The sequence below is a fragment of the Neophocaena asiaeorientalis genome, unplaced genomic scaffold (assembly GCF_003031525.2).
Source record: "Neophocaena asiaeorientalis asiaeorientalis breed wild unplaced genomic scaffold, Neophocaena_asiaeorientalis_V1.1 scaffold183, whole genome shotgun sequence".
Taxonomy (NCBI): Eukaryota; Metazoa; Chordata; class Mammalia; order Artiodactyla; family Phocoenidae; genus Neophocaena; species Neophocaena asiaeorientalis.
Genome location: NW_020175199.1, coordinates 2,094,418 through 2,107,274, shown reverse-complemented (window position 1 = coordinate 2,107,274; position 12,857 = coordinate 2,094,418). Strand labels below are relative to the sequence as shown.

Below are 12,857 nucleotides of genomic sequence, written 5' to 3'. Positions count from 1 at the left end.
AATACCAGAGAGGGGTCTAGCCATCTCAGAAATAAATCAGGTTTCTGGTTGCTTGTTTATAAAATTATGTTACACTATTGAGAGACTGACAAAAACTGATAAATATATGATTAAATGAATAAGACATGTCCAGGTGGGATATTTTTACAAAATTGATGGTATGAACCCGTGTCCCCTGCATCGGCAGGCGGACTCTCAACCACTGCGCCACCAGGGAAGCCCCAGGTGGGATATTTTTACAAAATTGATGATACCTGATTACTGATGAGCTACCTATCCTTGGAAACTCAGACTTATTACAGTTCCAACTATCACTACCCTATCACAATATAGAAGATGCCCAGCATTAATGCCAAATTGCTTTCCCTTTTCTCAGCTAGTTTTTCTAAATTCCAGCCTTCCTGAAGATAATTTTTCTCCACAGAAATTTTTTTTATTTGTTTGTTTGTTTTTTATTTCACAGCCCTTAGCCAACACACCAATTCTCTCTAAATACACAGCAAAAGGATGTTTTTCTCTATTTGTTTACGTACTTATTTGTTCACTAATATGTTTGTAGGTCTTCCTACATGCTAGACACTGCTCTGAGCTCTTAAAGAGCTATACTCATTGCTTTATTTTCAGTTCAGTTCGTCCAAATATAAAGTATCATTTGCCATACAAAGTTGTCATTTCAACATGACAGTGTTTTTCACAAAATGATTATGTCATGACATTTAGCAATTTAGTCCTGCCATGGATATCTACTTCAACTCACCATTAGCGTAGAATTAGGATTCCATTTTCCTCTTCCCCAAAACGATATTTATTATTGTTTTCTTATTGAAAAAGTAACATTTATTCACTTTAGAAACATACAACAATGGAAGTAGGCAAGTAGAAGAAAAATTAACCATAATATCACCCACTACCCTGTGTAGCTTTTCTCTCTGCAAACAATGAGGATTCTAATCTTGTAATTATATGCATAAACCTGAAGACAGATAATATTTAAATGGAGCAAAAATAATGTTCCAAAATCACTCTGATGCGAACTGCGATTTTATTTATATTTCACTGCTCAGTATTTCCTACTCTACAAAGGCAGTGTGGAGTTGTCAGGATATACTAGACCCAGGTTTCAAAATCTCACGTTAAACAGCCTCGAGGGTCTTCAAAATTTCTGGAGCGCTTTATATTAATAGGCTTATTTTCATGGAAATCAAGAAACTAGGTCAAGATATCCTTTCATGAGCCCCTAAACCGTGTCTAACAACTTAAGGACTGTCTGGCCTCCTTACTTGTAGACTGGTTTCTTGAAGTGGGCCTCAACAGCCACGGTTTCCACCTGGGCTGCTCAGGAGGGCTTTCTGTTAGCACAGGGGGTAAGGGTGTCCAATACGACAGCCTCCAGATAGCACCTACCTCTCTGCCACCCCTCAAAATGCACCCTGTGCTCCTCTAGAACACACGACCCCCAAATGCCTGGGAAATCACTAATCTGTCCTCCTAGAGCCCTTTGCTGGTGCCCGCCCATAAGGGAGGAGCAGGGGGAGAGGAGGCCGCAACCAAATGGCCGTAGGCTGGTGAGAACTCCCCACCAATGGAAAATTGAATATGGAGTGTGTATGTTTCAATAGGTACCAAGATCAGATGATGGGTTTGTTTTGTCCAGGATCTTATGGGGGAGCAGACTAATAACGAGAACAGAAGAGACAGGGAGGAACTTCAAATGGGTTAGGAATACCTATTACAGTGGAATCGTTCTTTAGATTTCCAAAGCCCTTGAAGAATGCCCACATCTAGGTTTTGTAAAAAGGAGAATACTTCTGAAGCTGAACACTAGGCCTTTAATTATAACTTTCTTTGTTCATTGTCGCTGATTGTTTTTTCAATAAGGTAACATTCTCAAAGTATAATATCAACCACTAGCAAAATTAGTATTACATACTTCACTTAAGAATTTCCAAGATGATATCTAAAGCAAGAACAAACTCCATTAAAATTGAAGTTGCTCACATTCAAACCTCAACAAAATGCTTCAGGACGACTAAACGAGCTCTAGGGACAAAATATGCAACGGTTTTTAGGATTTACATTACTGTTTTGCTCATAGAATTTCTGAGGCAAAGGAAATCGTGACATCTTCGTAAATGAGCTGGTTCCAACTGAAGCCCTGTGTATTACCATCATGATATCCCCTCAACCCGAAAAGCCCTTCCCTCTTCTCTCCACTCTTGTAAAACCACCAGCCACTTCAAAGGCTAGGACATAAAGCACATACCTGAGAAACTTTCCATGTCCCACAAGTGTACCATACAGACCGTATCTTTATTCTGAAGCCTTTCTGCACTCTTGGACTGAATTTGTGGAAAATTATTTGGTTCTCAGAGTATTGTTTTGTCTTGTCCTCATATAACTGCGCATATTTTATATTCCTTCAAGAACACCATCATAGCACCTACTGTAATAAATGATTGTTTAATGAACAAGCGAACTTAAGCACTAATGACTAATGAATTTTAATGGTCTCTCAGAGGATTAAATGCATTATGGATGTTATTTATATAACACTTCAATTTATTTCACTCTATAAAAGACAATGGTATTTATTTCTGTTCTGGGGAAGAGATTGGTTCTTCACTTCAGGACCAAAAATGAAGACGCTCTAGAATTTTTCCCCTCTTCTGTCTTCCTTTGCATCTGCTTTGATTTTACAGGGATGTCTGCTTGTGTAAGTGTCTCTGAGTCGTGGCCATGTGGAGTCTGAAATTTTCTACGTTCTAAGCAAAACCATCCTAGTACTCATTAGCAAGTCACCTGAGATTTACCTACCCAATTTTGAAACAGAGTAAATACTTTGACCCTTTCTCTACTGCAGGGAATCCTTGACCCCCAAAATATACGTAGTTGTACTGTCCACAGGCAAAACCCAGTTTGGTTACTGACTGCAGAGCGCAACAAACAGGCTGATGGAGTTTAATCCGAGCGTGGGAATACTTCTCTGAGTTTGGCTTCCTCATTTGCAAGTAGGAGCTAGAATAGTAGCACGAGGGCTATTGTGAGGAGTGAAGGAGGTAATCCATTCAGTGCAAAAGCCGGGCTCAATAAAAGTGAGGGCTCACCATATGCTAGGCATTGTTTTTGTGATTTATTATTACTAGTCGTGACCTTAGATAAGTGACCTAGCCTTGCTATGCGGCAGCGTCCCCATCATAAAATACTAATAAAGATGAAAACGAATTCATTGGGTGGTCGTGAGGATCACAGGAGATAATGGATGTAAAGCAGGCTAGGAGCACCGTCAGTACTCAGTAATCAATAACTGTTACCACCTGCATTATCACCGTCACTTTCATCATCATCCTCATCTCCGTTATCAACAGACTGTCAGAAAATGGCACAGCCAATATATTAAGAGGCTATTCCTAATAATAAAATAGGTGTGTGGAACAGGGGGCTCAATCAGGGAAATAAGAAAGCAAAGGACTCTTGTAGGACCCAACCAAGGCTGCCAGAGGCATCCGTCATAGAGAGGACTTCTTCTTTTTCTAAGAATTACTAATTTTTATTCTAATAAGCATACAACATTAAGTCAGTCATACACCAGCTACTTCTTGGAGGTCAGACAACCCAGAGATAAAATATAACCCCTCTCCCTGAACAACTATGGGTGGTAAGTTTATATTCAGAAAAATTAAACAAAATCAGCCCCACCTTGGCATTTTATATTAAAGTTGTGGATCGTTAACAATCCTTAACGTGACTTTCAAAGAAAGTTCATTTTTTCATACCTGCATATTAAAAAATACTATTTTATTTTTTAAAAACCACGGGTTTTCTTTAACAAAATGATTTATGCACTCCAGGTCTAACACGCCTGATATTGGTACTTTAGAGGAACTTCCGGAGTAGGGAGGGAAATGCACATGGGGAAAATAAACCTCCATGTAAAGGTGAATTTTCCATTGTTGTAAAAGTGAAGCTATTCAGATTCGTCCTGATGCTGTATGCATAATAATGTCACTGCTATGAGAAGGAGAAATGCTTGAAATTTAGAAGTAGGGATATACACATATACACTGACTCATGGGAGCTGCCCACACTAATTTGTACTTTGTTTTTCTCCCAGTCAAGTACACGAAGTTACAAAATATTATAGCCTTAATTTTCAGTTTTAAATGTCTCACTTGAACATACTGGTAGAGAAAAACACGGGCATCATTCAGTGGTTCAACTTCCTGGGGGTCCCATTCTAAATGCAGCCATAATTATTGATTTGATCCCAAGTTCATTGTGAAATAAAGGAAGAAAATATGACTTCTTCTTGGGAGCAAAGCATAGTACTAACTCAAGATAGGTTAAGACTCTTGCTCCTAAACCATGACTCGGATCACTAAAATCAAAGTCATTTGCTGGTAACATTCAGTATGCCTACAAAAAGGATGCAAATGTAAGTCACCCTTTTGCCTTGAGCTCGAGGTTCAGGATAGAAAACGCATACACACAAACACATGTGAAGATGACGAATATGATAAAGCTCTGGATGTACACTGCAGGCAGTGCTGATAAGTCCGACGCACAGTGGAAAGTATTATTGGAATAACTAAAAAGTTAAGGAGAGATATCAGGAAATCTGGACGGCAAATGTGAACAAGAAGAGAAACAGTTTATCTCCTGGGAGAATTTCCGGTGCCCACCCTGGCCATATGGAAATCATAGGGTCTCCTTCTAAATGCCTTCATTTCGTCCTCTCTGATGCCCAACAAGATCAGGAGAAGAGTGCTTTTATTTCCCAACGTCCTCTGTGGCGTTCTTGTAAGCAGTTTTGGTAGAGGAAGATACATATTATCAAATACTACAGCATTATAATCCTACAGAGCTCTTCTACACTGCTCAAAACTTGTTCAGGATCAGACCTCATATGATACCTGTCAAGTCTAGGTTCTTCATTTCTGCTGCTGAACCGTCTAAATACAATTGATTAATCAAATCAGATTTCACTGAGTTTTTTACACAATTGGTTTGAATTTGCAATCAATTTAGGAAGGAATCTCTTTTGATGTTTAATTTATCTTTCCTGTTTTTAGTTGGGGGCCAGCCAGACATTTTCAAACACATGATGTTTCAAATGAGATATGGTAACAGATACACATTACTGTGTATAAAATAGATAAACAACAAGGACCTACTGTATAGCACAGGGAGCTCTATTCAGTATCTTGTAATAACCTATAATGGAAAAGAATCTGAAGAAGACTATATATATACACATATATGTGTGTGTATGTATGTGTATATAACTGGATCACTTTGTTGTATGCCTAAAACATTATAAATCAACTATACTTCAATTTTTTTAAATGAGATAGGATCAAATATAAAATTTAGAAGGAATTTCTCACTTGGAGGCAGGGGACATGGAGAGAAGAGACAATGAAGACTAGAAGCGAAAGTATTTCTCTGTCTTCTGGGAGGATGTCGGAAGTGTCCCGAAGCACGCATAGCTCTTCTTCCTCTCACTCCTTTCATCGTCTCCCTGGCTCTTCCCTTGCCTGGCTCCTTCTCTCTCTAACGGACTCAGCTCACACGTCACCTCCCCAGCTAGACATCTCTCTTTCCACCCAGTGGAACCTTCCCCCGGGGCCTCCATCCCTCTATAACGCATCCCACTTAGGCCTTCATAGTTCTGATCCCTCATTTGTTTACCTGCTTATTGTTACTTATCAGCACACCTGGTTTTTTTCTTCCAGTTTCACTGAGGCGCAGTTGACATACAGCACTGTGTGAGTTTAAGGTTGTACAGCATTAATGATTTGACTTACGTACATCATGAAATGATTGTCACAGTAAGTTTAGTGAACATCCATCTCATACGGATACAAATAAAAGAAATGGGAAGAACTAGTTTTTCCTTGGGATGAGAAGTCTTAGGATTTACTCTCAGTAACGTCCGTATGTAACATACAGCAGTGTTAATTATATTCATCATGGTGTACATTACATCCCTCGTACTTATTTATCTTATAACTGGAAGTTTGTACCTTTTGACTGCCTTTATCCAGTTCCCCGTCAGCACACTTGTTTATTATTTACTTTATTTTCTGAGTCCCTTGACTAAGATACGAGTTCTTGCAGGGCAGGATTTTACCTGCTTTATTCACCTCCGTATTCTTGGCACTAAAAAAAAAAACATCTAACACACTTGAGATGTTCCAGGTATTTTTGCTGAATGAAGAACGATAAGGCTCTGTGTTTCCTCCAGAGAAATCTGTTATCGTTTCCCCACACTCACCTCCCTCAGGATGTCCTTTACTTACCCAGCCTTGGCACTCTTCTCTCTCATATCTGCTTCTCCTGCTGCAGCTCAAATGCTGTAAAGCCCCCTCTCCCTCCCTACTCACCATCCCCTGGCCATGTCCCCACCCTGCCCCATCACTCCTCCCCACATCCTTTTCTCCTCTAAATTGTTAGAGTCTTAACATCCCTGTTTTCCCCATCACCAACTCAATGATCTTAAAATGGTTTAACAGCTCTGTGCCTCAGCTTCCTCACCTAAAAATGGGAGAAAACAGAAACAGAAAATAACTACAGTTGCTGTCGGGATCAAGTGGGAAGTTCTGTAAAACACTTGAAAGAGCCCGAACATCACAAAATGCTAAATATTCACAATTACTCTTATTCCCACACATTTGAACACTTCATTGAAATGCTACATTTTATTTTAAAATCTCAAATGTGTCTACATTTGAACACTTCATTGAAATGCTACATTTTATTTTAAAATCTCAAATGTGTCTGTTTTCTGTTTCTTCACAGCACCTAGCATGTGTCATGCTTACTTAGTAGGCAGGTCAACAAGTAGTTGTCTGATTCAACCTAATAAAAGAGAAGGGAGGGGACTTCCCTGGTGGTGAAGTGGTTAAGAATCCGCCTGCCAATGCAGGGGACACAGGTTCGAGCCCTGTTCTGGGAAGATCCCACATGCCGCGGAGCAACTAAGCCCGCGAGCCACAACTACTGAAGGCTGAGCGCCTAGAGTCCGTGCTCTGCAACAAGGGAACCCACCGCAGTGAGAAGCCCGCACACGGCAACAAAGAGTAGCCCCCGCTCCCCGCAACTAGAGAAAGCCTGCTGGTAGCAACACCGCCAAAAATAAATAAATAAATTTATTTAAAAAAAAAAAAAGAGAAGGGAAAGAGACAATGCAGAAAGGTGACCATATAAGTGAGCTGTTTTATTAACTCAATGATATTTACCTTGTATTCTTGAAATTTTGATGAAGAAAGCTCAGTGCTTACAATTCTACAGTTTTATCAATAAATTCAACTTAGATTTCTACTTATTCTCAGATACCACCTGCTTTTAAGTGAACAGGCTTCAAATTTGTCACAATCTTGATCGCTTTTCTATTTCCTGAGGAATATTTTATCAGTATTAGCTAGAAAGCAACTGGAAATCTTATCTTCTGTTTGACTGTACCTAAATGGTAATTCACAGACCCTTTGGATTGTTCCCCAGACAATAGAAAACAAAATCAAGAAAAAATAAAGCAGTGAAACTAATTTTCATCTTAATGAAAAGTAAGTGAAGAGCAGATGAAATTAATAAATACTAGGGGAAAAGGGCCAAATTCCACCAGCACACATTTGTTGGACTTAACAAGGAACGTGTCGTTGGCTTACCCTCTTTATTCTACAGGATTCCAACAAATTAAGCTCCTCCAACTGGCAAGTTCTTAGTGTTGATGTAATGTTGCCTGTCCCTGGACAGCTGAGCTCAGCAGCTCTAGTTCCATTTTTCCTATCCAAAGAATAGCTAAAGAAACATTCTTTGGACAAGTGTAATATGTTTGCTGCGTTTCAAGAAATTTCTTTCACATTTTCCTCTCTAGCTCTGTTTATTGCACCATGATTTCTATAGATTTAATTTATTTGGGGCCAGGTGCAAATTTTAATAAAAAGAACAATGTTCAAACTAGCCTAGAGCAGTCTAAAGGAGTTTCATGGATCTGATATTCCAGAAGAGAAATTTTCACTTCATGTATAAACAGAGTTTAGTCCACTGTTCAGGCCTTGATTGATTGATTGATTGATTGATTTTCAGTGTGAGAGGGTTGTCCCTCTTCCTCCAACTCTTCTTCTTTCTCTTCTCCTCTTTCTTCTTCTTCTCATTCTCTTCTCCTGCCTCCCCACCTCCTCCTCTCCCCCTCCTTCTTCTTCTTGACTAGTAAATAGACAATGTATTCAATTGATACAAAGGGTAGTTCTTTGACAAGTTTGTTTAAAAATTGAGGGCATAATATACATAAGTCTGTAACTTTATTCTTCTGACAACATATCATGGACATCCCTCAAAGTCAATAGATAAAATCTAGCTCATTATTATTATTTTAAAATTTTTTTTTAGCGTTACACGGGCCTCTCACTGCTGCGGCCTCGTCCGCTGCAGAGCACAGGCCCCGGACGCGCAGTCCCAGCGGCCATGGCCCACGGGCCCAGCCACTCCGCGGCACGTGGGATCCCCCCGGACCGGGGCACGAACCTGTGCCCCCCGCATCGGCAAGCGGACTCCCAACCACTGCGCCACCAGGGAAGCCCTAGTTCATTATTTTTAATACCAGCAAAATATTCTATAGTATGGGTATATTACAATTTTTCAACCAATCTATTGGTGAATAATCAGGTTGCTTTTAGCTTTATTTTCCACTAACAAGATGAAAATTAGTATTTTTGTATGTGTGTCTTTGCATATGGGTACTTTTGGTTCTATAGGTAGAGTCAAAAATGTAAGACCAATGGATCGAAAGATACATATATAGGGACTTCCTTGGTGGGACAGTGGTTAAGAATCCGCCTGCCAATGCAGGGGACACTGGTTTGATCCCTGGCCCAAGAAGATCCCGCATGCCGTGGAGCAGCTAAACCCGTGTGCCACAACTACTGAGCCTGTGCTCTAGAGCCCATGCTCCACAACTACTGAAGCCCATGCACTCTAGGGCCTGCATGCTGCAACTACTGAGTCCATGTGCTGCAACTACTGAAGCCCATGCACCTAGAGTCCGTGCTCTGCAACAAGAGAAGCCACCGCAATGAGAAAGCCGCGCACCGCAACGAAGGGTAGCCCCCGCTCGCCGCAACTAGAGAAAGCCCACGCGCAGCAATGAAGACCCAACTCAGCCAAAAGAAGAAGATACATATATCTTTATATTATGTAGATCTACATAAAGATCTCTGTAGTAACATTTTCCTACTTAGAGGAACATTTTCCTACTGCCATCACTTTTACTTTATCTTTTTGTTATTCCATCAGCCTTGATTTTCTAATGACAACTTTTTTTTAACGTTCAAAAACAACAAAAAATTACACTTTTCCTTACTCAGAAAACTTCAGTCCAGAAATGAAGTATGTCCCAAATCAAACCCTTTTTAAGTGTCACCATGTTATATCTAGGATAATTTTCTATATTTTTTTAGCATTCCACTTTCTGATTTTTTTCTCAAACTTATGAAAGAACAGCATGTGACCTTTGTCCATCATGAAAATGACGATATTTGTAGACTCGGTTTTATTTGGTAACATCAGTAGAACAAAGAATTACTTACCACATTTCTGTTTAGATCATTTTACAAAGACTCATTTGTTCCTGAAATTTTATAATAGCCAAGTCTATCAAGGATTTTTTTTTTTTTTGCTAACTCTCAAATATAATCTTGATATTGAGCCAGCAAAAATTTTTTTCAGTTAGTGCTATAATATACAATATACATCATGGGCCTGTTCTGAAATAAAGATGAGAATTATTTTCGGCTTTTTGGCTCTGAACCAATGGTTTACTGGCCAGTCTCTCAGGTAAAGTTTTTTGACTTTTACAGACAGAAAATATGTCCACTGGACACAGAATATTTTTTCATAATAAAAATAAGAAAAACTCTAGGATCTAGAAAAGACCATTTCTTTTGTATTCATTGACCATCAATATATATTATTTCATTTAATTCATAACAACCTATGAGATAAGTATTTATAGATGAGGAAACTGAGACTCAAAAAGGTTAAGTAACTTATTCAGTGCCTCACAGCAAGTAAGTAGGAAAGCCCCAATTTTTACTCCATTATCTGTCTGATTTTGAATCCATGCTCTATATACAAACATGTCCCCAGTTTCCTGTTTAATTTGCCATATTGACCATCACCAGTTTTTGGCCCATCCTTTTGTCCTCTCTCAGTTTTAAGTTACATGTCAGTCTGGGTCAATCAGTGGTCAATGGTGATACGGACATGAAGGTTCCATTGCCTACAGTATGTCTACACAACTGGCATGGAATTTTGACTTAATGTGAGCTAAGCCCTCACTCTTGGAGAAGAAGGAGGATATTTCAGGGCCAGTTGAGCTGGTCCTTCTTCTGAGGTTGACATTTCTCCCAGAAGCTCTGATGGTGGCTGGTGGCAGGACTACTTTCCATGGAACATATTTAAGCCTCAGATTTCATCCTCATGTTACTGAAGATATTTTTTACCCTAGCGTGTTAAAGCTACTCAGTAAAAGCTAAATCAATCTCACGTGATCCGCTTGCTGTGTGAACACTTTTCTCCCTTTTGTTTCTTTAACCCTAAGGCTTATTTGGGGAACTAATACTATTTTTCTTTGAGATTTCCGAAAGGCATACTGGAAAGTTCCTCAGATCTCTCTTGCTTGATAAGCTGTTAATGGGGGGAGGGGCAGTGACATTCCTCCAATCCTTGTTGTATTAAATTGATTCTACTTGAATAATTCCTTCATTGATAATTCTAGAAATTTTTCGACAGTGGAAAATTTAAGCAAGACTCACATGATTTTAAGAGACAACGCATTCTCTCCCTTGGATTGTAGTGAAATACACAGCCTTTTGTAGTTGACTATGTAAAACAGTCCAGAGGGGTTTTTTCTTTTAATTTTTCTTAATATGCCATCATGTATACAATTCTTGAATTGGCTAACAGTATTTTCCTCTATCTCATAGCAGTTGGTATTCTTCTTAAATATGGCATACATGAAAACACAGACTCATTGTTTTAAAAAATAATACAGAAAGAGGCCTAACTCAGATAAGTTTGGGCTGAAAATTTCCTGGGAGTGGAGCCATAGAGATAGAGGCTCTTTGTAAATGGCAGGGAATCTTTTTCTCAATTCTTTGATTGCCATCCAAGTCTTTGGGGAGGAAATCAAACATCACTAAAGAGTCTGCGGTTTGGCACGTTGAGGTGAAGGCTGAACCACTGCCTGCTAGTACCTTCACCAGCATCGTAACCCATCTTTTTTTTTTTTTTTAACGTTGTAAATGCTATATAAACTTTATATGAGCAAACAAGCTCAGAAATGCACATTCATCTCAAAAGTACCATCTTAGTACAAGTTAGAGCAAATTAAGATGAATCTAAGCAGGTTAAGTGAAACCAATGTCAAAATCACACATTTATATCTAAGGTAACTTCCTAAGGTGATATAGAACAAATCTGAGTGAAACTAAGCAGACTGTTTGAAACAAGCAAGAAATGACACATTTGACAAGATGGGCTGACCATTAACCAAGGCTCGGAAGCAACCAAGCCCGGAAGACACCTGAAGCTAGTGCCATGCTGGGGCTGGTTTGCGGCGAAGCGGCTGAAACCACAGACGTGCTGCGAGTGGCTTCTCACCCCGGGAAGTGCTGCCCCCAGCGCTGCCCGATGTGCACAAGCCCTTACACAAGTCGCTGATGCCCGGCGAAGGGCATCCCCATAACTGCACTCAGGCTAAGCCGTGCACAATTACACCCCAAATTCAGAACGCACAGCACATGACACCCCCGTCGCCCCACTACTCTCCCACTTTGGAGCACTTTCTGTAGAGCATGCAAGCGCTTCCCTTCTTTTTTCCCATCTTTCAAGTTGCTAGACCTGGGGTTGGGTGGCGCATGGCTGCAACTGGAGCCTTCCCCTCTCCCGGGTTGCCCTGGGACCCTGGGGCACTCCGTTGTGTCCAAGCGACGCCCAAGCATCCCGCGCTCCTTCGATGCTCCCAGCGAGGACAAAGGGTGTCCTCCGCATCCCAGTAAAGAATCGTCGGGGAGACGGGCTCTTGGGCCGCCTGAGAGTGCCGCAGGGGACAGCGTCCGGGGACTCGGCATGCCCATCCCTCACCCAGGGTGCGCTCACCACTTGTAGCCTCTGCCGCGCTTGAATTTGAGGGTCAGCGCCGTCTCCAGAAAAAGCAAGAGGTCGAGCAGCGCCAGCAGCCAGTACCACGGCTCCTTCTTCACCTCGGTCACTCGCCAGACTCCAACCAGCGAGTGCAGCACGAAGAGCAGCCGGGTGGCCAGGGCGTTGAGCAGGACCAGTCCCTCCATGCCGCCCGGCGCGCTCTGCCCGCGCCCGCGCCCCGCAGACCCCGCCGCCGGGAGCACCCGAGCCCGCCCGAGGGCGGGACGCGACACAGCTCCGAGACCTGCCGCTGCTGTCCTCCTCCCTCACCCTCCCGCGAACAGGAGCGAGCGGAGCGCCCCTCCCCCAAACTTCCTGAGAACTCTTGAAAGAGAGGCGATTCTGCACCCAGCTTTTCGGGCTTTCCGGGGAGTCTGGGGCGGCGCTGCTCGGGCTCCCAGGCGTTATTCTCCCGCGCTTGCCCATCCCCCTCCCAATCCCGGGGAGTGGGGAGGTCTCTCTCTGTCCCTGCCCTCGACCCCCGCCGCCCGGCCTCCGTGGGGTCCTCGAGAACGTCGCCGCTCCGGGGAATTGGAAAGAGGGAGGCGAACTGAAGGTCGTGGGGCTGCATAGCCAGAAAGGGGGAGGGGGACGTCGGGGGCTGGGGGGTTCCCTTACTTTTCCACTGAAGTACTTTAATTCACTCACACTTCTTG

General features: G+C 41.8%; 1 protein-coding gene across 1 annotated transcript in view; it reads right to left on the bottom strand.

Annotated features, from left to right (window-relative positions):
- TMEM26 (transmembrane protein 26) overlaps nucleotides 1-12,421 on the bottom strand; it is a 48,197-nt gene extending 35,776 nt beyond the window's left edge. The window contains exon 1 of the mRNA XM_024765194.1: nucleotides 12,157-12,421. Coding sequence (XP_024620962.1) covers nucleotides 12,157-12,347 — 191 coding nt within the window. The 5' untranslated portion in view covers nucleotides 12,348-12,421. The remainder of the gene's footprint in view (nucleotides 1-12,156) is intronic.
- Between the last annotated feature and the right edge of the window lie 436 nt (nucleotides 12,422-12,857).